The sequence below is a fragment of the Macaca thibetana genome, chromosome 15 (assembly GCF_024542745.1).
Source record: "Macaca thibetana thibetana isolate TM-01 chromosome 15, ASM2454274v1, whole genome shotgun sequence".
NCBI classification, from domain to species: Eukaryota; Metazoa; Chordata; class Mammalia; order Primates; family Cercopithecidae; genus Macaca; species Macaca thibetana.
In genome coordinates this window covers 15,753,188-15,780,287 of record NC_065592.1, presented here as the reverse complement: position 1 = coordinate 15,780,287, position 27,100 = coordinate 15,753,188, and the positions used below count along the sequence as shown (strand labels likewise).

The 27,100-nt window shown below is 39.5% G+C and overlaps 2 protein-coding genes across 7 annotated transcripts in view; both read right to left on the bottom strand.

The window, feature by feature from the left end:
* The window catches only part of RC3H2 (ring finger and CCCH-type domains 2), a 57,198-nt gene extending 31,622 nt beyond the window's left edge, over positions 1-25,576 (bottom strand). For 4 of the 6 annotated variants that reach the window (XM_050760646.1, XM_050760649.1, XM_050760648.1 and 1 more), the window contains exons 1-6: positions 25,210-25,576; positions 17,114-17,411; positions 12,726-12,843; positions 11,464-11,697; positions 2,876-3,051; positions 239-439 (exon numbers count right to left, since the gene is read on the bottom strand). In XM_050760646.1, coding sequence (XP_050616603.1) covers positions 239-439; positions 2,876-3,051; positions 11,464-11,697; positions 12,726-12,843; positions 17,114-17,344 — 960 coding nt within the window. In that variant the 5' untranslated portion in view covers positions 17,345-17,411; positions 25,210-25,576. Of the gene's footprint in view, positions 1-238; positions 440-2,875; positions 3,052-9,785; positions 11,698-12,725; positions 12,844-17,113; positions 17,412-25,020; positions 25,160-25,209 lie in introns of those variants that run through there. The other 2 variants (XM_050760647.1, XM_050760651.1) reach the window with 2 other exon arrangements.
* The window catches only part of PDCL (phosducin like), a 112,669-nt gene that overhangs the window by 56,892 nt on the left and 28,677 nt on the right, over positions 1-27,100 (bottom strand). The gene's annotated exons all lie outside the window — the stretch shown is intronic.

Here is a 27,100-nt window from a genome sequence, read left to right as displayed (position 1 = left end):
TAAGCTTGAAATTTTGTAAGCCTCACTGCTTTTATGCTAGTATCATGTATTTGTTTCCCTGTTGCATCCCTTTATTTTGCAAGTAGAAAAATAAAAAGAAAATAAGGATAATTTATAAGAGTCTGACATTTAAAAACACAGGAATCTCCAACTGTTTGTGTATAGACTCTTTAGAATATTCTATTACTCTTCAACGTAACAGCAATGGTAGAACATCAGCATCTCTAATTTCACAAACCTTATCAATGATAGACTGCATGTGTGATTTATGAGCCAAATCACCATACAAAAGAGAGGACCACTGTTCAGGTGAAATACGGAGTCCTGCTTCCATAGCAATATGAACAATTTGGGCATCATGTTCCCTGCGTAACGCTTCATAACTCCGAAATTCTTCCTTCAGCTGCATTAAGGAAGAGTCTTCATCTCTTTTGGTAACCTAAGAAATAGAAAAGAGAAAAAGAAACTCATCAGAATTGGTCTGTGCTTTCTCCCTTCAACTGATTCGTTTATTCTTTTTTCACGGAGGCTGGGGGATACTTACATATCAGACACCACACAAATAAGGTACATAGATAAGATAATGTCCTGACCACAAATTCTTTCTGGAACAGAACAGAACTTACATAACTAAATACATAATCCCTGCCTTCAATGATTTCAGCCACTGTTAAGAAAGAGAAACTTGTAAGTAGAAAATTACAGTAAAAGTGCTATTATAAGGCTTGATGGCAACAAAGAGGAAAAGGAATTAAATTAGCGAGAAGAACGGGATTTCAGAAAAGGCTTGTCCCAGCTGAAAGCTACATGAATTGATTTGTGTACAATAAATATGAGTTTCCTGAGCAAAGAAAGGTGAGGAGGCCGGGGTGGTGGCTCATGCCTGTAATCCCAGCACTTTGAGAGGCTGAGGTGGGCGGGTCACTTGAAGTCAGTAGTTTGAGACCAGCCTGGTCAACGTGATGAAACCCCATCTCAAATAAAAATACAAAAATTAGTCTGGCGTGGTGGTGGGAGGCACCTGTAATCCCACCTACTCGGGAGGCAGAGGTTGCAGTGAGCTAAGATAGCACCATAGCACTCTAGCCTGAGGGACAGAGTGAGACTCCGTCTCAAAAAAAAAAAAAAAAAAAAAAAAAAAAACGAAAAAAAAGGGGGGAGAAATAGAATTTTTAAAAGAGCAGCAAGTGGTGAAACAGAAACATGAAAAAGCAGAACACATAGGGTTAAGGTATGATACAGGCTAGAGAATAATAATAGAGGGCATTATATACTACGGTAGGAAATTTGGATATTATCATGAAGGGAATGTGAACCCACTGATTTTTTTGGAGGGGTGGGGATGGGGAGGACAGGGGATGGGGGGGACAGGGTCTCACTTTGTCACCCAGGTTGGAGTGCAGTGGCACAATCTAGGCTTGCTGTAGCCTTGACTTTCTGGGCTCAAGCAATCTTCTCGCTTTGGCCTCCCAAAGTGCTGGGATTACAGGTATAAACCACTGTACAGGGCTGATTTAGGATTTTTAAGCAGAGAAGTGACATGATCAGATTTATGTTTTAAAAAACATCACTTTGGTAACAGGAGAGGATAAAGATAGACAAGCAAGGAATCCAGCTAATAGGTACACATATATTAGCACTACCACATGATAATTAAGAAATTTTCTTGGGAGGCTGAGGCAGGAGGATGGCCTGCGCCCAGGAGTTCAAGGCTGCAGTGAATTATGATGGCACCACTGCACTCCAGCCTAAGCAACAGAGCGAAAGTCCGTCACTTAAAAGAAGAAATCTTCTGCTACCCCAGAAATTATCATCAGGGTATATAGCTTTAACCTCTACTTAAGTAGTAAAAAACTATACATTAAAAAGTTACAGAGTTTTATAGGGCCTAGTGAAGTGTGTAGAACTAGAGATTAATTTCAATAGTTGCCCTAAGAGCATGAAACTAAACACTATGACTATGAGGCAGATAGTGTCCAAGTCTCATTAGTGGAGTTAAATGAATTAATCCCAACACATTTCTATTACCAATTACCTGTTATCTCAAACTAAGCGGTCTGCCAAGAAAACAGTTTTCTGTCTGTACTATTTTCACTCTTGGGAGCTATAAAACCAACAAAATAACCTAAATAAGCTTTGGTTTCAAATTTAAATGTTTTACTTTCATAGAAGCCAATAGGCCTTTCTACTTCCAAGTACATGAGACATTCTCAAGACCCAGGCAGCAACCTACACTCTTGGATCATAAAAACACTTTAAGGATTCAGCTTGCTTTCAGTATCTGTTACTACCTGCTAGCCTATTAGACAATGAAACTACATTTTAAAATATATTGGGGTTCTTCCCTACCCTTTCCACTAAACAAAAAACAACATCTAAAAGCAGAGTGGACCAATCTCCTCAACCTTCCATTTCCTTGTTGTATGTGAGATAACATGTAGGCCATTTTCAGATTAAAGGGATTAATCTAATCACTACAGAGAATGAGATAACAAAAATAATAATGGGTTACAAAGTTTACATACTCCTTATGAAGTTTTCAATATAGTTCCTGATTTCCTTTTAAGACACTAAATGTAAAGAAATTAGGTTTCTGCAGTCCACTTTTACTTGATAAGAGTCAAGTTTACCAAATGATTTCCTTATGTTCTTTCTGTTACTGACATCTTCACATATATACTCTTATTTTGCCAATAGATAGTAACAGGTACTACCAAAAGGTGGTACCGCAGATGCAATCAATGCAGAAGGAAAGTTTCCTCTCAACTCTTGTAAGCATTCTGTATTGCTAGGGCCTCTAGACTGGGTAACAGGAATTTCAGGAAGTATCTGTCTCACAAACAGGCATGTCTTTCCATAGATACTTAGTGCTTACCTTAAAACAAGAAGCTCGATACAGTAGTTGCACAACGTGACCAATACTTGTTTTTGATGCCTGAGGAAATCTTGGTTCTAGTCTCTGCACAACAAAAAGTACCAGAACTTTCCTTGAGAGGGCAGAACCATCTTCCAATGCCAGTAATACCAGCTTCAAGGCCTCTTCTTGCATAGCTAAAAATATTAAAGGAACATAAGTTCATGACAAATGAGGAACCCATCAGATCATGTGTGTCACAGACATCTTTGGGTATTAGAGTTTATAGTGGCCCATTACCCATAATCTATATTTAATCAGCACAAAGAGGACATCACACGTACATAGTTTATTTAAAAGGTAATCAAGCAAAATAAAACATACTTTCCGTAAATAAAACATTTTTCCACTAAATACCAATCAGAACACAAGTTAACAGAACTTAAAGTATCTTCTGTATTTAACAGTCAATTAGATGATGATAAGGTTAAGGTAAAAAAAAGTCATTTATAAAACACATAGCTGGGTGTGGTGGTTCACACCTATAAATCCCACCACTTTGAGAGGCCAAGGCAGGGAGACTGTTTGAGCCCAGGAGTTTGAGACCAGCTTGGGTAATATAGGGAGACCCTGTCTCTACAAAAAATGTTAAGTATTAAAAAAATTAGCCAGGCATGGTGGCATGCGCCTGTGGTTCCAGCTCTTGGGAGGCGAAGTGGAGGATCACTTGAGCCCGGGAGGTTCAAGCTGTAGTGAGCTGTGATCACGTCACTGCACTCCAGCCTAGGTAACAGAGACAGACCCCATCTCAAATAAATATATAAAAATTAAATACACAGAACTACTCTGACAACGATATGCAAAGGACCCACAGCACGCTTATAATAAATGGTATTGTTTTCATGCATGAGACTGTTACTTTGCCTGTCAGAACTATTTTGCATATAATTTAAAAAATATTAGCCTCTGAATGCAAAACCCAAAGAAGGTATTAATTTCATTTATGTTGCTTTATAGCCAGGAATATATAGTATAATCTGAAGCTAATCATTAGAGAAAATCAGATTTCTAAATTAAGAAATATTCTGAGGCTGGGCACGCTGGCTCATGCTTGTAATTCCAGTACTTTGGGAGGCCGAGGCGGGCAGATCACCTGAGGTCAGGAGTTCGAGACCATCCTGAACAACATGGTGAAACCCCATCTCTACTAAAAATACAAAAATTAGCTGGGCATGGTGGTGTGCATCTGTACTCCCAGCTACTCAGGAGGCTGAGGCAGGAGAATCCCTTGAACCCGGGAGGCAGAGGTTGCAGTGAGCCGAGATTGCACCGAGCCGAGATTGCACCACTGCACTACAGCCTGGCGACATAGCGAAAGTCCATCTCAAAAAAAAAAATAAAAAAAGAAATATTCTGTAAAATAAATAGCCTGTATTCTTCAAGAATATGTGTCATGAAAGTTCCAGAATAAAGACGACTAAAAAGAGACATGACTAAAACACAGAAAGTGATCTTGAACTGGATCTTACACTTGAAGAAAATAAATACTATAAAAGATATTTTTGGAATAGGTGACAAAACTGGAATATGAACTACAAATTGTATATAGTACTGTATTGTATCATTAATTTTTAAAAATTTAATGAATGTAATATTGTTACATAAGAGAGTATCCTTGTTTTCAGGAAACACACTGAAGTATTAAAGGAACGGAGCATAAAATAAACAACCTACTCTCAAATGGTTCAGAAGAGAGGGAAAAAATAACAAATATGGCAAAATATTAGAAACTGCTGAATGTTGGTAAAGAATATACAAAAAATTCTCTGCATTATTCTTTTTTTTTTTTTTTTTTTTTTTTGAGACAGAGTCTCGCTTAGTCGCCCAGGCTGGAGTGCAATGGCGCGATCTCGGCTCACTGCAAGCTCCGCCTCCCGGGTTCACGCCATTCTCCTGCCTCAGCCTCCCGAGTAGCTGGGACTACAGGTGCCCGCCGCCTCGCCCGGCTAATTTTTTGCATTTTTAGTAGAGACGGGGTTTCACCATGTTAGCCAGGATGGTCTCGATCTCCTGACCTCGTGATCCGCCCGCCTCGGCCTCCCAAAGTGCTGGGATTACAGGCGTAAGCCACCGCGCCCGGCCTCTCTGCATTATTCTTACAACTTTTCCAAAAATACGAAATTATTTCAAAATTACAAATTACAAATACATGGTTATCAATAAAAACAATACAGCTTAAGAGCTGAAATATTATCTGGATTCAAAATACCAACCCTTTTTCTAAGTGAGGCTATTGAGGTCCACAGAAGTTAAGTGTTTAAGCCAAGGTAACATATCTAGTTACCAACAAAATTGGAACTATAATGGCAAAAACCACAATTACTTTTGCACCAATCTAATAGAACCAAGGACTTTTAAAATTTTTTAAATTTTTTCTTTTTTCTTTCTTTCTTTTTTTCACCTCCCAGTGTTTCTCTGCTAGCAAGGACTTCTTTTAAAAACTGAGATAAAATTAACCATTTTAACTGCACAATTCAGTGGTATCTACTATATTCACAATGTTGTACAACCATCAACTCTAATTTAAGACATTTTCATCACCCCAAAGGAAACTCATTGCCATTAAGCAGTCACTGTTCATACACTCTATACACAGCCCCGGCAACAGTAGGCTGTCTGGTTTCTTTAATTTAATGTGGGTTTTTTTTCTTTTTCTTTTTCTTTTTTTTTTTTTTGAGACAAAATCTCGCTCTGTCACCTAGGCTGGAGTGCAGTGGCACAATCTTGGCTCACTGCAACCTCCGCCTCCTGGGTTCAAATGATTCTTGTGCCTCAGCCTCCTGAATAGCTGGGATGACAGGTGTACACCACCATGCCCAGCTAATTTTTTTGTATTTTCAGTAGAGACAGAGTTTTGCCATGTTGGCCAGGCTGGTCTCAAACTCCTGACCTCAAGTTATCCACCTGCCTCAGCCTCCCAAAGTGCTGGGATTACAGGTGTGAGCCACTGCGCCCAACCTAATGTAGTATTTTTTAAGCTCATCCACATGCAGCATATATATGCATTTATTCCTTTTATGGCTGAGGAATAGCCTATTTATGGACATACTACATTTTGTTAATCCATTTATCACTTGATGGACATTTGGATTGTTTCCACCTTTTGACTACTGCAAATAATGCTGCAATAAACACTTGCATACAAGTATTAGTTTGAATATCTGTTTTCTATTCTTTTGGGTATACACCTAGGAATAAAACTGCTGGGTCATATGGTAATTGTTTAACTTTTTAAGGAACTGACAAATTATTTTCCAAAGCAGCATACCATTTTACATGCCCACATTCTCCACATTCTCATCAACATTTGTTATGTTCCATTTTTAAAAATTATAGCTACTCCCAGCATTTTGGGAGGCCGAGATGGGAGGATTACTTGAGGCCAGGAGTTCTGAAGTTACAGTGGGCTAAAACCATGCCACTGCACTCCAACCTGAGCAATGGAGCAAGACCCTGTCTCTGAAAAAATGAAATAAAATAATGGCCAAGTGGGTATAAACAAGTATGTCACTGTGATTTTGATTTGCATCTCCCTAATAACTAAATACACTCAGGATTTTTTCATGTGCTTGTTAGCCATCATGTCTCTTCTTTGGAGAAATGTCTACTCAAGTTATGTGCCCATTTTTAAATTAGGCTTTTTGTTTCTGAGCTGTAGAAAAAAGAGATTTGACACCTAGTCTAGTGCTTCTTTAAAAGTAAACATCAGAAACATCTAAAGGTAACATTCTTTAATTCTGTATGAAACTAGATTTTTGAAATATTTTAAAAATTTGTATAACGGAAAATTTTAAACATACATAAAAGCAGAGATAACATGCACCCCATAACACAGCTTTTGCCAGTCAGGTTTCATCTACTTCGTGCTCATTTTTGTAGTTTACTTTGGTTGGAGTATCTAAAAGTCCCAGACAATATATTACTTCATTCTTAAGTACTTCAGTATGTAATTCTAACAGATAAGACTTAAAAAATTGTTTTAATATAACACCACTATCACACCTAACAAAAGTAATATATTTTCTTTCTTTTTTGAGACAGGGTCTTGTTCTGTCATCCAGGCTGGAATGCAGTGGCATAATTGCACTCATTGCACTTCCACCTCCTGAGCTCAAATGATCCTCCTGACCACAGGCATGTGCCACCACACCCGACTCATTTTTGTAGAGATGGAGTTTCGACATATTGCCCAGACTGGTCTCCAACTCCAGGACTCAAGCAATGCGGCGCCTAGGCCTCCCAAAGTGATGGGATTACAGGCATGAGTCATCCCACTCAGCCACATTATTTTCTTAATGTGATCTAATATTCAGTCTGTTCTATTTTCTCCCATTGTCTCAAAAATGTCTTCTCAAAGTATCCAAAGTTCACATATTGCTTTTGATTGATGTATCTATAGGCTTTAGAAAAAAATCTGTATCAATTCTCCACCATCCTCTAACCCTCTCATTTAAAAGAAAATCCATTTGTTAAAGAAAAATTTTTCTGAAGTTTCCCACATTATAGATCTGATAATTTTGCGCTGACAATATTTTTAATTTTTTATATATTATTATTTTTTGAGACAAGGTGTTGCTTTGTCACCCAGGCTGGAGTGCAGTGGCATCATCAAGGCTCACTGCGGTCTCAACTTCGTGAGCCTCTGATCTTAGCCTCCTGAAGAGCTAGGACCACCGGTGCATGCCACCATGCCCGACTAATTTTTGTATTTTTGGTAGAGATGGGGTTTCACCATGTTTCCCAGGCTGGTTTCAAACTCCTGGGCTCAAGCGATCTGCCCAACTTGGCCTCCCAAAGCTCTGGGATTATAGGCATGAGCCACTGTGCCCAGCCTATGATATTTTTAAGTATGGTCCTCTAGCCTCCTTAATTCATGTAAAGTTTGTTTGCTGCCAAGGGCACCTCTTATTCCATGCATCATGTCAAGATATACACAGTACAGGCCTATTGTTTTCCACTTTCAGTAATGCTAAGATTTATCAGTGGGTTCAGACTTTATCCATCTATTATAAATTTCCCCAGTTACCTCTCATCTAAAGGGTTTAACAGCCATAAATAATTCTTGCTGAAGCCCATTAATACATTTGGGGATGCAAAATTGTGATTTTTCTAGTTGTATCATTTTCTAAATGTATTATTAGTTTGAATTCAGCTAAAAGAGGAAACTTTCCTCAATATGTAAGAATCGTTTTGTACATATTGTGTTTCAATGCATTGGAGTCATTCATTATAATGTTTAAATTGCCCTACTTACATCTAGTAGGAGCTCCTTCATGTTCAATTCTTTGTCCTTTCAACAAAATTGTCTCTCCCTTATCTCTTTCTCTGGGGGTCAACTGATCCTCCCACCTAAGCCTCCCAAAGTACTGGGATTATAAGCTTTTTTGCTTCCCCTCTCCCCACCCAGCACATGACTTCCTACCCCAGGACTGGAATAAGGCATTTACCCAAAGAGCCCTGCCTCTGTTTAGTGGGAAATGGTATATATGAAAGCCCACAATCTGGGTGTTAGGGTTATTCATCACTTCTAAGTATTTTCAGTGGACAGACCATGGACACTGGCATTTTTTAGAAATAGAAAAACAAATGAGTCTGTATTAAAATTGCCAATTCAAATTTAAGGCTGCAGGAGTTTTACTTAAATCTTTGATTTTATACTTGTATCTTTCCTTCTTTCTTTTTTTTTTTTTGAGATGGAGTTTTGCTCTTTCACCCAGGATAGAGTGAAGTGGCATGATCTCGGCTCACTCAACCTCTGCCCCCAGGTTACAGCGATTCTCATGCCTCAGCCTCCCGACTAGCTGAAATTACAAACAACTGCCACCATGTCCGGCTAATTTTTGTATTTTTAGTAGAGATGGGTTTTTGCCATGTTGGCCAGGCTAGTCTTGAACTCCTGACCTCAGGTGATCCACCCGCCTTGGCCTCCCAATGTGCTGGGATTACAGGTGTGAGCCACCGTGCCTGGCCTTGTATCTTTTTTTTTTTTTTTTTTTTTTTTTTTTGAGACGGAGTCTCGCTCTGCCGCCCAGGCTGGAGTGCAGTGGCCAGATCTCGGCTCACTGCAAGCTCCACATCCCGGGTTCACGCCATTCTCCTGCCTCAGCCTCCCGAGTATCTGGGACTACAGGCGCCCGCCACCTCGCCCGGCTAGTTTTTTGTATCTTTTAGTAGAGACGGGGTTTCACCGTGTCAGCCAGGATGGTCTTGATCTCCTGACCTCATGATCCGCCCGTCTCGGCCTCCCAAAGTGCTGGGATTACAGGCTTGAGCCACCGCGCCCGGCCGTATCTTTTTTTTAAATGCTGAAAGTCTTGATTCTGGTGGCATTAACATAATTATTTGCTTACTTGTTTTATGCTACTGTGTGTCTGTTTAAGTTTCTAAATAACAATACCAGTAGAATTATGAACAATATGACAAATGAATATAATTTAGGATTTATTGTATATTCCACTAGGGATATAAAGGTCAAAACACTGTGTTCTAAAGTAACCTGAAATAATTCATTCTCGAATGGATATGCTACCAACTTGTTTTAGCTTTATTTTTAGGTATTATTTTAATCATTTTTAATTAAATTTTTAAAATATTTAAAGTTGTTTTATAATTACATAAAACACTTATGTGGTTCCAAAGTGCAAAACAAGATAGAGTTGACAAGGTATAGCTTCTGTCCCTGTCTGCTTTCCCTTGATTCCTTGTTCTTCTACATACTGGTATTAGTCTTTTTTTTTTTTTTTTTTTTTTAAACCATTGTTTCTTTTGGAAAATTTAAATGATTAAGTTGGATTTTCTCCCTCCTTCTCTTACTTAGAAAGTACTATACTGAGCACATCATTCTGGACCTTGCTTTTATTTTTTAACTTACCAACGTATCTGGAGGTCACACCCTAGCAGAATATATACTTCTTCCTCATTTCTTTCGACAGCTGCATAGTACTACACTGGAAGGATATACCACAGTTTATTATACTAGTACCTTATTACGCATAGGCATTCAGGTTGTTTCCAGATGTTTGCTATTACAAATAGTTCTTTTAAAACTTTATGCATTCTATACCTTCTGTTGTCTCTTTGGGATAGATTCCTAGAAGTGGGATTGCTAGACCAAAGGGTAAACACAGAGGTAATATTTTCAGATGTTGCCAAATTCCTCTCTTGCACCACTTTGCATGCCCATGACTACTGGATGAGAGTACCTCACACCCTTGCCAACAGAATTATTTTCAGACTTTAAGATTCTTCCATCTGATAGGTGAGAAATGGTATTTCTTGCATCTTTTGTCAATTTTTCAATTGGTTGTTGGTCTTTTTCTTCTGAATTTTTAGACGTACCATATATATTAGTTATATTAGCCCTCTGTGTACATTTGTTACATAATTTATATTTTCCCCAGTTGGCCTTCTTTTACCTTTGGTTATAATTTTTTTGTGATGTAAATTAAACATAAAAATTATACAGTCAAATATCAATTTCTTCCCTTATTGTTTCTAGATTTTGAGTTAAAGTTAGAAAAATGTTCCCTACTCACAGGTTATACAGAAATACATTCTTTTATTGGTTTTTATTACCTATATAATTTATTTTTATTTTTAATAAGGATTTCTGACATGTTTGTAATTTATATAGTTTATAGAGAATAAGAAATGCATCTAATTTTGTCTTTTTCCACATTTTGATCTAGTTGTCCCAATATCACTTATTAAAGTTTCCTTTCCAAAAATAAATTCTACCCAAACTGTAGTTCTAAATCACAAATTTCAAACAATAAACCTTCTGGAAGAAAACACAGCAGGGTACTTCATAACCTTGGTATAGGTGAAGATTTTTTAAGACAGAACATAGATAACACTAACCATAAATAATTATCCCCTAAAAACGATTAAGAGTTTAAACATTTTTTTTCAGACCAAAAAACAGCTTACCTTTCTTTGGTTTATTAAGTGTTCAATCTTAGGCCACTAACTTGGTTTTCTAATTTGTAAAACTGTAGCTATATTGCCTATCTTGACGGCAATTGAAGCTTAAATGAGAAATCTGTTTTAAAACACAAAAGCACTGTCTATCATATAAATTAAGATTAATAAAAACGGATATATCTTGGCTGGGTGCAGTGGCTATAATCCTAGAATTTTGGGAGGCCGGGCGGGCGGATCACCTGAGGTCAGGAGTTCAGACCAGCCTGGCCAACATGGTGAAACCCTGTCTGTACAAACAATAGAAAAATTAGCCGGGTGTGATGGTGTGTGCCTATAGTTCCAGCTACTTAAGGGGCTAAGTCAGGAGAATTGCTTGAACCTGGATGTCGAGGCTGCAGTGAGCCAAGACTGCGCCACTGCACTCCAGCCTGGGTGACAGAGTGAGACACTGTCTCAAACAAAACAAAACAAAACAGCAATAACAACAACAAAAACAAATTTATCTTTAATTATATCAATATTTGTACATATAAAGACAGGCTGAGTCTCAGGATTCACCGAGCTCCAGAAATTGGCATCCTCAAGCCCCTTACTAATAAAAAAGGTAAGATAGTAACCTATCTTACCTGGCCCTAAAAACTGGCATCCTCGAGCCCTGACAGCGGCCCATAGATTGGCAGACAACTGCTGAGGGTTCTGGTGCTGTAATATCAGTTCTGTTACAGTTCTTTCTCCAAGGGAACGAGCTGCTCGCATGGCTCTTACACGACCTTCTTCTTCCACCAGTTGACAGTTTACAAGTGTCACCAGTTTCCTTTGCATCGGACGGCTCAGTGCACTCTGGTTCAAACTAGCTACACCTTTAGGAAAAGGGAAACAAAGGGAGCTAAAGTTTTTTCAATACAAAATAAAAGTCAATTTTCATTATCTGTATTTAATGATTAAGCCATAATTCCTAATGAGTCCCTTCTAATGTGCTTTCATTTTCCTAACAGTATTCTATCTCTGTTATTACATTAATATTATATTAATAATATTATATTAATAAAAGCACTATTAAACAATGAATTCAAATACTGTACAAATTTCAAGATGCAGTGACTCTGGTAAATTTTTTTTTTTTTTTAGACAAGGTCTCACTCCCATTGCCCAGGCTGAGTGCAGTGGCACGATCACAGCTCACAGCAATCTCAACTTCCTGGGCTCATGTGATTCTCCTACACCGGCCTCCTCAGTAGCTGGGACTACAGGCATGTGCCACCATGCCCACCTAATTTTTTGTATTTTTAGTAGAGATGGGCTTGGTCTCAAACTTCTGGGGTCAAGAAATCCACCCACCTCAGCCTCATAAAGTGTTCAAATTATAGGCATGAAGCCACCACGCCCAGCTTTAATTTTTTTTTTTTTTTGAGACGGAGTCTCGCTGTGTCGCCCAGGCTGGAGTGCACTGGTGCCATCTCGGCTTACTGCAAGCTCCACCTCCCAGGTTCACGCCATTCTCCTGCCTCAGCCTCCCGAGTAGCTGGGACTACAGGCGCCCTCCACCATGCCTGGCTAATTTTTTGTATTTTTAGTAGAGATCGGGTTTCACCGTGTTAGCCAGGATGGTCTCGATCTCCTGACCTTGTGATCCGCCCACCTAAGCCTCCCAAAGTGCTGGGATTACAGGCATGAGCCACTGCACCCGGCCCCAGCTTGAATTCTTAATGACAATATTGGTTATTTTCAGAAAATAGGACAAGGTAATTTTCTGAATCTATACATTTTTCAAGGCATTTCTCAAGCAAACTCCTTTTCCACAATTTAATAGGGTATCCACATCAAGTCGTTCCAGGTAAATGTACTACCAAGCCCTACTTACCAGTAAAAATGCATTTTATGAACTTACCTTTACCTCCACTTAGTGGTTTTAAGTAGAGTGCCAAATCCTCAACGCATTTCTTTGCAACCTCATAGTGTTTATTCTCACCTAGATTACTTAACTTAATTGACTGATGATCTGGTACCTTAAAAAAAAAAAAAAGAAGTATTGCAGAAATATTCATTCAGCTCATGCAACTATTATTTATGTACTTGGTAATAATCTTGGTGAGTATAAAATTATAACGCATAGATACTACATGAAAGCCATTTAAGTAAAATTAAAGTCAAACACCTAGCCAAACTGCTTTCTATAAACCAAAAATGAGGCCAGTCATGGTGGCTCAGGCCTGTAATCTCAGCGCTTTGGGAGGCCAAGGAGGCAGATTAACTGAAGTCAGGAGTTTGAGACCAGCCTGGCCAACATGGTGAAATTCCATCTCTACTAAAAACTACAAAAATTAGACAGGTGTGGTGGTGGATGCCTGTAATCCTAGCTACTCAGGAGGCTGAGGCAGGAGAATCTCTTGAACCCAGGAGGCTGAGGTTGGAGTGAGCTAAGATTGCACCGTGCACTCCAATCTGGGTGACAGAGCGAGACTCCATCTCAAAATAACAACAGCAGCAGCAACAACAAAAAATAACATACTTAATAGCAGGAGCTGTGTGGATTAATGAAGAAAGAAAAGAAGCAGAAAGTTAACAGTATTGTATCAATGCTAATTTCTTGGTGTTGGATGTTAACACTAGGTTAAGCTGCGGAAAGTTATACAAGTTCTCTGAATAGTATCTCTTGCAACTTTTTTGTAAGTCTGAAAGAATTTCAAAATTAAAGAGTGGAGAAAAAAGGCAGAGTTGTTTTTTCTTTTCCCCCCATAGCACTTATCACCTTTTCACTATATTATTTACTTGAGATAAGCATTATAAGATAGAGTGTTTCCATTCAAAGGTCAAAACTTGGGTAAAAATTGCAGCTCTGCTACTTCTATGAATGACCCTGAGTAAATTACTTAATTGCTCCAAGTCATAATTTCCATATCTGCAAAATGAAGATGGAAAATCTGTATTTTGTAGTGTCACTACGAAAGTGCAATATAATTCAACAAATATTTATATTTATGGAGAGCTTACCATGCACTGGGCACAGTTATAGGTACCAGGGATATATCAATGAGCAAAACAGACAAAATGTTTTGCCCTTGTGGAGCTCACATTCTAGTGGACAGTAGAAGAGGCAGCCAATCAATAAATTAAAAACATAATAAATAGATATGTAGTGTTTCAAGAGGTGAAATTATAGAGCAAAGATAAGGGGGACTGGAAATACTAGCGAGGGGTTACAATTTTAATTAGGGTGGTCAGGATTGGCTCCTTGAAAACTGTGAGATGTGAATAAAGAATGTGAAGAGAGAGGCTAGGCATGGTTGCTCACGCCAATAATCCCAGCATTTTGGGAGGCCAAGGTGGGCAGATCACTTGAGGTCAGGAGTTCGAGACCAGCCTGGCCAACATGGTGAGACCCCATCTCTACTAAAAATACAACAGTTAGCTGGGCATGGTGGCGCGCACCTGTAATCCCAGCTACTCGGGAGGCTGAAGCAGGAGAATCACTTGAACCTGGAAAGTGGAGGATGCAATGAGCTGAGATTGGGCCATTGCACTCCAACCTAGATGACAGTGAGAGTCCATCTCAAAAAAAAAAAAAAAGAAAATGGAGAGAGACTGAACATTCTAGGCAAAGGTAACAGTCACTATAAAAGCCATCAGGTGGCAATATACTTGGTATATCTGAGAACTGGCTAAGAAGCCAGTGTAGCTTAAGCAGAATAAGAACAGTAGTAGAAGAGGTAACAGAAGTCACATTGTAAAGACCTGTAAGCAATTTAAGGACCAACGGAGATAACATTTACAAATGATATTAACACAGTACCCGCTGACCTATAGCAAATGCTAAATAAATGGTAGCTAGTTTTTCTGCATTTTTTTTGAGATAGGGTCTTACTCCGATCACCCAGGCTGGAGTGCAGTGGCATGATCTTGGCTCTCTGCAGCCTTAACCTCCTGGGCTCAAATGAACCTCCCATCTCACCATCTCAGCCTCCCAAGTAGCTGGGATTACAGTCACACACCACCACGCCTGACTAATTTTTGTATTTTTTGTAGAGATGGGGTTTCACCATGTTGCCCAGGCTAGTCTCGAACTCCTGGCCTCAAGCGGCCTGCCCACCTCAGCCTCCCAAAGTGCTGAGATTACAGGCGTAAGCCACTGGGTCTCGTGGTTAGCTAGTATTCTGACAAAAAGTTTATATTTTATCAAATCTAAAATGTTATTGTTTGCAAGAGACATTATTTTATACTCCATTAACAAAAATATATTGCCAATTAAATTAAGATACACTATCGATTGTAGATGCACCTTGATTTCATGGTGTGTAACTTGACTATAAACACTGAAAAGAGATTTTGTGCTTTACAAGGAGGACTTCAAATTCAAGATACTAAGGGAATGAATGAAGTATTTTGGTTTATTGGATTTTCTATCAAATCAGAAAAATAATTCCTTTTTGGCTTTATTATTATTATTATTATTTTTTTTTTTTTTTTTTGAGACGGAGTCTCGCTCTGTAGCCCAGGCTGGAGTGCAGTGGCCGGATCTCAGCTCACTGCAAGCTCCGCCTCCCGGGTTCACGCCATTCTCCTGCCTCAGCCTCCCGAGTAGCTGGGACTACAGGCGCCCGCCACCTCGCCCGGCTATTTTTTGTATTTCTTAGTAGAGACGGGGTTTCACCGTGTTAGCCAGGATGGTCTCGATCTCCTGACCTCGTGATCCGCCCATCTCGGCCTCCCAAAGTGCTGGGATTACAGGCTTGAGCCACCGCGCCCGGCCCTTTTTGGCTTTAATATGTAGTACATGATGTATAGAATTTCATCTTCTTCGTAACCTGTAAAATGGGGATAATAACCACCTGAAAAGCTATGGTAAGAATTAGTAATAATAAATGCTGAATACTTACTGTCAAACCTAATGTAAAGTAGACCCTCATTAAATAGAAGTTATTTCAAATCTAGAATCTTGCTTTGATTCAATAAAATAATTACAAACACGAATTCTATAGCACATGTTCTTTTTTTTTCCCCTAATGTTCGACTCAGGCATCACATAGCTCAGAGGTGTCTTCTGGCTTCTGTGGGCCACACTGGAAGAACTGTCTTGGGCCACACATAAGATACACTAACACTAACAATAGCTGATGAGCTTAAAAAAAAAGAAAGTTTACGAATTTGTGTTGGGCCACATTCAAAGCTGTCCTGGGCTGCATGCAGCCTGAAAGTCAGACAAGCTTGATATAGCACATGGTCATAAGAAATCATGCAGAATTTATTACTGACACATTGGTTTTTGGTTTTCCATATAAACATCCCTACATAGACCTTATTTTTTCATTTGCACTATTATACAAAAAGTTAAGTGAAGTAAAAAAGAGTAACAACGACAACAGAAAAACCTGTTTCTGGTCAAAGCTTTGATTACATTTCTTTTCATATCACCTAGTGAACAAATATGTACACTTACATAAAAACGTTTCTTATCCACCAAAATCACTTACATACATAAATTTTAGCCACAGAATTAAAGAAATATGTAACTATAATATAATCTATGGTTTGTATAAGGATATGACATTATCTAAAGAAAATCTTTCGCAGAATACAATCCTGAAAATCAGGTACATTGAGATTTATTTTTTACACCTTAATGATCACTAAACATACTTTATACCTGTTACTGAACAAAGTTCAATAACTACTTCAGGTAACAAATTATTAGGTTGCTGCAAAAGTAATTGCAGTTTTTGCCATTAAAGCCACGTAAGATGGCCGGGTGCAGTGGCTCATGCCTGTAATCCTAGCACACTGGGAGGCCGAGGTGGGTGGATCACTTAAGGTCAGGAGTTCCAGACCAGCCTGGCCAACATAGTGAAACCCTGTCTCCACTAAAAATACGAAAAAAATTAGCTGGGTATGTTGGTGCGTGCCTGTAGTCCCAGCTACTTGGGAGGCTGAAGCAGGAGAATCACTTGAACCTGGGAGGTGGGAATTGCAGTGAGCCCAGATTACGCCACTGCACTCCAGCCTGGGAGACAGAGAGAGACTCTGTTTCAAAAAAAAAAAAAAAAAAAAAAAAAAAAAAGGCCACGTAAGATACACTAACGATAGCTGATGAGCTAAAAAAATAAAAATAAAAATAAATCACAAAAAAACTCACAATGTTTTAAAAGTTTATGAATTTGTGTTGGGCTGCATTCAAAGATGTCCTGGGCCGCATGTGGCCTGCAGGCTGGACAAGCCATTAAAATAATGGCAAAAACAGCGATCACTTTTGCACCAACATATAGTAAAATCTTGAACACTTACCTGGGCTCCAACTAACTGGAGAAGTGCAAAGTTGACAGGAAGTACATCAATATCTGTGTTGATGGCAGTCTGGTCAAAAGGACAAGCTTTTCGATGAAGTTTATTCAAGCAGGTCTTGCAAACAGTGTGTGAACAACCTAAACTGATGGGTTTGTGCACATTCTCATCAAATTCATTATAGCAGATTGGACAGGACAGAAATTCTGTCCATTGAGCTGCCTGCACAGGCATTGTGGAAGCTGGACGCTCGGGTTAGCAGTCTAGCAGATCATTATTTTGCTGTGTAGTGTTTTGTAAGCTAGAAATGGACAAAAGTATGAATTAACCACATATTCATCATTCACCTTTCAAGAGTTAATTGCTTAAGTCAACCAATAGCTGCAGACCTAAAATACTTCTGAATAATTTTATAACATTTGGATGTATTTTTTAAAAAACCTATTTACTGAATTAATTAAATTTCTGAAATTCTGCATGGAAACAATACCTTAATAGTGTTCCTTTCAATTAAACTGTATTTATATTGGTTGCTCACATAATAATCAAAGCTTTTATGTGTTTTTCTCAATGACCACATCAAACAAGCAAATTAACTTTCCATATTCCATCTTTAGGAACACAAATTACTTTGGACCGCTGGGGTGTTTGTTTTGTTGTTTTGTTTTTTAAGTGTTTCCCTTGGATAACCAGTACTCCAAACATAATAAGGTACGGCCAGGAGTTAGTGAACTTTGGAAACTACTCATCCAAATAATATTGTAGAGACTCAAGTGTGAAGAAAACAGCCTTGCCACCTTAAAGAGGAAATCTCTGACAAGACTTGGCTAGGAAGCAAAATGAGGTACTGAAAATCAACATATAAGAGAAGACTGTGATGAGTGAGAGATGATTAAGAGAGCTGTTTGTTCATAAATGAAAGAATAATGCTGACCACAACATACAGTGCCAAAGTAAAACCAACAAAAAAATTGTCTTAAAAATCTTGTATTGTTCATTACAATACTTCTGATAAAACTATATTATTTAGTGATTGATATACATAACCAAAACTGTAAAGTCCAATGAGGAAGACGTAGAAGAAAAAACATCATTCTAAAATGGTATATAGTCATGATTAAAAACTGAAAAGGCACATGTGAAAAAAAACAGTGAGAGAATTTTTCTTGTTTCTAAGATCAAAATATTCCTGCCGGGCATGGTGGCTCACACCTATAATCGCAGCACTGTGGGAGGCCAAGGCGGGAGGATCACCTGAGGTCAGGAGCTCGGGACCAGACTAACTAACATGGATAAACCCGATCTCTACTAAAAATACAAAATTAGCCACGTGTGGTGGCACATGCCTGTAATCCCAGCTACTAGGGAGGCTGAGGCAGGAGAATTACTTGAATCTGGAAGGTGGAGGTTGCAGTGAGCCAAGATCACGCCACTGCACTCCAGCCTGTTCAACAAGAGCGAAACTTTGTCTCAAAAAAAAAAAAAAATCCACAACTTTAGTAAAGTAAAAGATTTAGTAGCAAAACAACACTAATTTGAACACACTAAACTTCCTAGATTTTCTTTATCTTCCAATTCAAGACTTACATAAGTCTGACAAAAGCTCTCTGGTGAACAAGAAATCTAGGTATTTAGGGCAATTAAACAACCAATACTTTATTTCACAGGAATGTTTACCAACCCAAATATATTAGTTCCAAAGAAATTAGATGTTTAAAAATGTAGTCACATTCAGGAGAGAAAAAATATATAACTGAAACTATTTTCCATTATGCCAACATACAAAAAAAAATTCTATTAGCCTTTATTGTGTTTCTTTTTTTTTTTTTTTTTTTTTTTTTTTTTGAGAGTCTTGCTCTGTCACCCAGACTGGAGTGCAATGGCGCAATCTCGGCTCACTGCAACCTTTGCCTCCTGGGTTCAAGTGATTGTCCCGCCTTGGCATCCCAAGTAGCTGGGATGGCACCTACCATCATGCCTGGCTAATTTTCATAGAGAAGGGGTTTCACCATGTTGGCCAGGCTGGTCTTGAACTCCTGACCTCATGTGTCTGGCTGCCTCAGCCTCCCAAAGTGCTGGGATTGCAGGCATGAGCCACCGTGCCTGGACCTGTGCTTTTATATTCACAAAAACCAAGATAAAAAAAAAAAAAACTTGGTAAAAATGAATTACAGAGCTTGCTATGTAAAAAAGCACCCGCATATAAACTTTCTCAAACAGCTCTAACGCAAATTATCTAAAATCTTATCTTTAAAGTAACCAAATCTTCCAAGTTATTTATTTTACAACTTTCATCCTCAAATTACCACATCTATTAATGCCATCAATCTAAAAACCAATTAGTTTCCTTCCAACTTTAGAGATGAGCACTGAGCAGGTGAATATATCACTCCCTAAAACTACTGAACATTTTTAACATGCAGTTTTCTGGTTTGCAGAGTTATACAATTAGAGGCCTTTGAGGAAGAATGAATTTCATCTTAAATCTACTGAAAGCCCTAATTTAGTTAATAACTTGAACTGATTAAATATTTATGAAAACAGGACACTGCATGTAGTTTTTCATAATGGCTACCTGTTTGGAAATGTTAATTCTGTGGTTTAGGGTGTCACAGGCCACCTGGTAGTACAAAATAAGAGCAAATACCTTTTCCTTAGTTTTCCAAGGCCTTTCTCAAATGCTTTATATTAAAGCACGTAAGTGGGGGGTTGGGGGGGGAGTTTCAACTAAACAGAAAAATGCTATCTTTCATATTGTCACCTACTACATAGTTTTAAACTGCTTCAAACTATACCAGAGCACACTGAATAGTTTTATATTACAATAGTCCTTAGTGTGTTTAGGCATAGAAACATCAGAGGTTTTAACATAATTAATGCTGAGAAGTTTAATTTCTACCACAAATTGAATTAATACCTTTAAGATATAAAGAAAAAACACTGCCAAAATTTTGGCAATAACTCTACCAAATTTTCTTCTCTGTGTCAGAGTATAACTTTCTGATAGCAAATTATGAACTAAACTTCCCTTACACGATCAAAGAAATGCTTTTTCTAAAAATGTTTTTCTTCAGTGATATTATCAGTAAATCCTAGATTCCTTAATTAAGATAAATACAATATAAAATTTTATCTGAAACACAGAAGAAACTTCATTCCTTCAAAACAGGCACTTGGCAAATGTTTACCTAGAAAATATTTTTGTAACTACCCAAAATGGTAAATATTCTATGGTCTTTATAATTTAAAAAGCATATAAATGAACCATGGAGCACAAAGACTATATATTAATTTGCAAAACTTCTAGACCTATACTAATACATTTTATGCAACTCATTTGAGTCTATGTAAGTCTAAATTGCTACGAATATTTATAGTTACTACTGAAGTATTCTTCCCAAATAATCAAAACATTTCAAACTGAGATAAAATGGATTAAAAGGCCTACAACTCAAGATATCTAAAGTGATTCCTTAAGAAAAACATTCTAATTATTTGTATAAACTAATTTTAGTTACCAGTTACAAAAACTGAAGAAGGGTAACAAGATAAAGCATAGGAGTGAGAAATGCCAAATTAAAGGTGGGACCATAAACAGTTTTTCCCTCAAATAATTTTCCAGACTGCAAGTTCCTTGCTATGAGTGCTGACACACAAAACAGGAAGCATAATAGGCACCTCTTACATGATTCAAATTACAAACTGCTTTAATAAGAGCCAGCTAAATACTTTCATTTTCTCTTATTAGTCCACCATATTATGCAGCCAGTTCAGGTCTACAGCATCTGATTTTAAAATGCCAGAATAAAGTTTATGCTTCTTTAATTGTCATATATGTATATAGCATTTTATAATTCTCTTAATAAAAATGTAAACATTAGGGCTTAGTTCTTCTAATTAAAACAATCATTGTTTTCATTCTAGTTAACCCATGTGAGGAATATAAGCTACTGAAATGGATTGTCACAGTACTTCCCAGTTTAGAAAACTTAAAAATAATTAGTTTTGTTCTTAAAAAATGATATTTAAAGCATAAGTACAATTTGGATCTCAAGCTAACAGACAAGTAAAAACCAAAACACCAATGGAAACAACTTGTAAGCTAGAAACTCTGCATTGGAGAAAAAGGAATTGAATTGCAATTTAAAAGACTGCTATAATATGTGACTTTGCTGTTAACATGTGAAGTATATATGACTCAACTTTTACTTCTTAAATACACTATGTGGTTGAACTCAGTTTTAAAATAACTATTAGATATAACTTCCAATGCATTCTTTTTTTTTTTTTTTTCATTCTGTTGCCCAGGCTAGAGGGCAGTGGTGCGATCTTGGCTCACTGCAACCTCCGCCTCCCGGTTTCATGTGATTCTCCTGCCTCAGCCTCCTGAGTAACTGGGATTACAGATGCACACCACCATGCCTGGCTAATTTTTGTATTTTTAGTAGAGACGGGGTTTCACCTGTTGGTCAGGCTGGTCTCAAAGTCCTGACCTCGTGATCCACCCACCTTGTCCTCCCAAAGTCCTGGGACTACAGGCGTGAGCCACTGCGCCTGGCCTCAATGCATTCTAATAGGGCAGTAATGAGATAACTTCTTTTTTTTTTTTTTTGAGACGGAGTTTCACTCTTGTTGCCTAGGCTGGAGTGCAATGGCAGGATCTCGGCTCACTGCAACGTCTGCCTCCCGGGTTCAAGTGATTCTCCTGCCTCAGCCTCCCGAGTAGCTGGGATTACAGGCATGCGCCACCAAGCCCGGCTAATTTTTTGTAATTTTAGTAGAGATGGGGTTTATCCATGTTGGTCAGGCTGGTCTTGAACTCCCGACCTCAGATGATTCACCCACCTCTGCCTTCCAAAGTGATGAGATTACAGGCATGAGCCATCTTTCTATTTTAACAAATATAACTAATATTAGTGATGACTAGAAAAATACTTTTTTTTGAGATAGAACTTACTTCTGCCTATCAAATAATAGCCAATGGATAACTTCATCCTTCATATTACCAAAGTCCTTAGCTCTTTAATTATTCTGATTGTAGCAGGGTAATCTATCTGGAAGTTTTGGATTTTTATACATCTACTTTTATTCCAATATATTTCTTGGAAGAGTAATGCTGATCTACAACAGTAATGTCCAACAGAAATATGTGAGCCATTATAATCCAAGTAATTTTTAATTTTCTGGTAGTCACATTAAAAAAGGTTAAAAGAGGCCAGGTGAGGTGGCTCACACCTGTGATCCCAGCACTTTGGAAGGCCAAGGTCGGAGGTGGGTGGATCACTTGATGTCAGGAGTTCTAGGCTCGCTTGGCCAACATAGCAAAACCCCATCTCTATTAAAAAATACGGAAACTAGCCTGGCGTAGTGGTGCCTTCCTGTAATCTCAACTACTCAGGAGGCTGAGGCACAAGAATTGCTTAAACCTGCAGTGGAGGTTGCAGAGAACCCAGATGGTGCCACTGCACTCCAGCCTGGGTGACAGAGAGAGACTGTGTCTCAAAAAAAAAAAAAAAGTTAAAAGAAAATAGGTAAAATTGGCCGGGCGCGGTGGCTCAAGCCTGTAATCCCAGCACTTTGGGAGGCCGAGACGGGTGGATCACGAGGTCAGGAGATCGAGACCATCCTGGATAACACGGTGAAACCCCGTCTCTACTAAGAAATACAAAAAACTAGCTGGGCGAGGTGGCGGGCGCCTGTAGTCCCAGCTACTCGGGAGGCTGAGGCCGGAGAATGGCGTGAACCCGGGAGGCGGAGCTTGCAGTGAGCCGAGATCTGGCCACTGCACTCCAGCCTGGGCTACAGAGCCAGACTCTGTCTCAAAAAAAAAAAAAAGAAAATAGGTAAAATTATTTTTAGTAATACATTTTATTTATCCCAGTTTATACAAAATATCATTTCAACATGTTGTCAATATTAAAATTATTGAGATATTAAAAAAATTTTGGTACTGTCTTTGAAATCTGGTATTTTACACCTACAGCACATCTCAATTCACACTAGCCACATTTCAAATCCTTAACTGTCACATGTGGCCACTGGCTAGTACTGGACAGTGCAACTCTAGAATATTTAAGATTACAAAGTAATACTCAAAACTAACTTTTATCAAGAAATTGAGGTAAAACTCACACACTTCAAGCTTTAGTAAAATTAGAAAACGCTGATCATAACATTCATGAGACTGGATGCAAAACACGAATTTATTTTTAATTTTCAGCTAGCTTTATTTTACCCATGCTTCCTTTTCCCATCACTAAAAAGTGAAACTCCAACACAGTCCAAACTAAACAATAAGTACTTACTACAACCTTGTTATAAAGTTTTTTTTTTTTTTTAGCGTTCTTAGTTATTGCAAACAATGTAGAAGTTCAATTTTTGAATATAAAATCCTGAGTGTAAAGAAGAATGCTTTGCCAAAATGGAATTTTTTTGGTTTTTTCAAAGTGGAAGACAGCAAATCACAAAAGCAGAGTATGATTTAACAAAAATATATGAACAAAGGACATAAGTCTTCTTACATGTCAGGTTGCCACAACAGAAATAACAGATCGGGGTAACTCAAAGGATCCACTAATGAACACGAGTGTAATTAAATCCTCACAGAACAAGTGCCTGTTTGAATTATAACATCTGCTTTTCCTAAACGTAACTAGAATATATGTTTTACATTCTGTCCTCTAGCAATTTTCCAAACTCTAAAATTTTGAAAACATGAATCTCCAAATCAACGAAAATGGCCATACTGAAAAACAGTATTTACATTGTTTTTCCTTTAACAGGATGTAATGACCTCTACTTCTTCAAAAATTGAACGTGGAAGTAAACAACGTAAGAAAGGCTTGTGAAGCTAGAACAGTGGTATAGCTTTTTAGACAGATAAAAGGTGTTTTAAAAAGAAGAATCTATTAATATTCTTAAAATTGTAAAAAGTGTTTAACTAAGTTTGTATGTTTAACCATTAAAAGGCTGCACCGGCTAACATTTGTTTCTTTGCTTTTGAGTGACATTTTACCACTGTGGTGTAGCAACATTAGCTTTCTCAGGTTAACCAAAAGTTCCTATTGGAACTTAAAGTTTGACCAATACAAAATTGGAAAAAAGATTACTTAAAGCACTTTATTTGGGATACAAAGTCACTCACCCACAATGGGAAGGGGGAGAGTAGAAATGAAAAAAAAGAAAGGCCCTGGGTAAGGGGAGAGGACGAATTAAAAAGGGAACCCAAGGGTTATGAAAATATAAATAAATCACTGGATTAGATTTACTTTATGCCAGTGATTACTTGAGTCAATTTTGGTGTGAAGGATGTATCCGCCGGTATCTTAAACTGTTGCCTTGTTATTTGAAGGATGGAAATGACAGCTACCCTTATCTTCTCCCATCCTGAAAGCTAAGGATAGAAAAAAGTACAGCTGCTTCTCTGAGAAACAAAGATGCTTTCTACCATTCTTCTAAGATGGTGGAAGAGTCTCCTCAAGAGGCTACACCAAGAAGGAAAAATCAGAGAGGTAAAGAAGAAAGCCATAGCAGAATTCCCTGGCTGTGTTTCATGCCATTGCTCCTAGCCACAACCCCTGTGCAACCACTCAGGTCCGGCCATCCCCATCGAGGGAGGTTAAGCCCTCCCAAGGCATTGTTTGGCCGGGGTTCCTATTTACCACTCAGATCGCCTCCACCATCCCCTACGCTAGGGTCTCGGGAAGCCCCAGGGTAGAAATCTGAAAAGCTAGGAGAGGACTTGCTTTCGAGGACCTCTTGCAAACCCCCTTACTAACTGGTGTAGGAAAGGGAGAGTGAAGCCGGGCCTCTGCTTGGGTGGGTTCCTTAGGGGTCAGAGGCGTCCGCTCAACCAGTGTCGAAGGAAGGTGGCCATTTGAGCCGGTCGCTCCGCATCGAAAAAGCCCTACCAGAGAGAGGGGCCTCCGCAGGGCCCGGGTTCCGTCCGAGTGTCAGATGCGGCCCTCAGTTCCCAACCCTCGAGGCACCAGGGGCGACAGCTCACAGGCCCCAGGGCTGAGAGTGGTCTCCCGCCCGACCGCCAGGGACCAGGCACCCGGGCTGGGGCCCGAGCCGCATCGTGCCCGCCCCCGCCCTACCTGAGGGGGCCCGGGTGGGGTCGCTAAGGGCCGCTCCCGGGAGCCCCGCGACGGCGCGGCTCGGCGACGGAGGCGCCTCGTCTCGCCGGGGCAGAGCTCGGCGGAGGTTTCACGACCTCAAACTCCATCGGGAGCTACAGGGACAGCCCCGTTGGCGGCGGCGAAGGCCGCGACGGGGCCTCCTCCTCCTCCCTCTCCCTCCACCTCCGCCTCCTCCTCCTCCTCCTCCTCCTCCTCACCACGGAGGCGGACCTGGAGGGATCCCGACCTAGCTCTCGCGAGAAGTTACTCCCAACTTAACGCGAGATTACGCAAGCCCGGGAGTCGGGAGTTGGAAGGAAAGCGTAGTAGCCCCAGCCACCCGAACTGCGTATCAACTTCCCTCTGCCTCAGCGAATCCACCCCGATCACGTGACAAGGGAGCCCCGGAGCACTGTGGGAGGTACTATGAGAAGGACTAGGCAAGCCGAAGGGATTGATGGGAAACTCCCTGCACATTCATCTGTGCCTTGAGCCGGCTTCCTAGACGCTGGTTTGAGCCAGTGTCTCCTTCGTGAAAAGCGTCGAATCCATTGAGCAGAATCTGATACATCTGTGTTACATTCTACTTCACGTTCCTGTAATGACATGCTGACAGGATCCCTCAATCCCTCCACAATGTCAAGTAATCTCCCAATTACAAAAACAAAAAAGAAAACATGTATTTGGCAGGCACTTCCATATCTCCGTTCTTTATTAAAGAGAGAACTCTGTTCCTAGACAAAGAGTCCAAAGGAAAAAAAAAAAAAGCTCTGAGCTCCTCAAAAGCTGGCAAAGATAAAAATTTAAGCACAAATTCTGGCATCATATCTCAAATATTTGTTGAAGCTTTTTCCACAGCAAATTAAGGTAAGAATGATTCTTACTGTTTATAATTTATAGATGAAACAGACTTGGAATAGGGATAAGAGAATTAACATTTATAAACTACTTAGTATGTGTAAGGTCCTATGTTAGGTGATATTTAATTTTAAATGTTTTAGTTTTATTTACATTTTATTTAATTAGCAAGGTGATCCTAGAAGGCAGATACAATGTACCTCTTGTTACTGATGAGAAGCTAAAGAATGTAGGCTAGAAAATGACCATGACGCCTGGCGCGGTGGCTCACGCCTGTAATACCAGCACTTTGGGAGGGCGAGGCGGGTGGATCACGAGGTCAGAAGTTAGAGACCAGTCTGGCCAACATAGTGAAACCCCGTGTCTACTAAAAATACAAAAATTAGTCGGGTGTGGTGGCGGGCACCTGTAATCCCAGCTACTCCGGGGACTGAGGCAAGAGAATCGCGTGAACCCGGGAGGCGGAGGTTGCCATGATGGAGACCGCCATTGCGCTACAGCCGGGGGGTGGTCAGTGCCAGACTCCGTCTCAAAAAAAGAAAAAGAAAAAGAAAAAAAAGGACCATGACTTGTTTTGTTTTGTTTTGTTTTGTTTTGTTTTTGAGACAGAGTCTCGCTCTGTCGCCCGGGCTGGAGTGCAGTGGCCGGATCTCAGCTCACTGCAAGCTCCGCCTCCCGCGTTCACGCCATTCTCCTGCCTCAGCCTCCCGAGTAGCTGGGACTACAGGCGCCCACCACCGCGCCCGGCTAATTTTTTGTATTTTTTAGTAGAGACGGGGTTTCACCGTGTTAACCAGGATGGTCTCGATCTCCTGACCTCGTGATCCACCCGTCTCGGCCTCCCAAAGTGCTGGGATGACAGGCTTGAGCCACCGCGCCCGGCCAAGGACCATGACTTGTAATTAAACTCAAGGCACTTTCCTATGTGAAATCAGATGTCCAACAACAAAAATATGCAAGTAAACCTACGATGAATTAGAATATGGAAAGGTTGCTTTTGCAGTTTCATCAA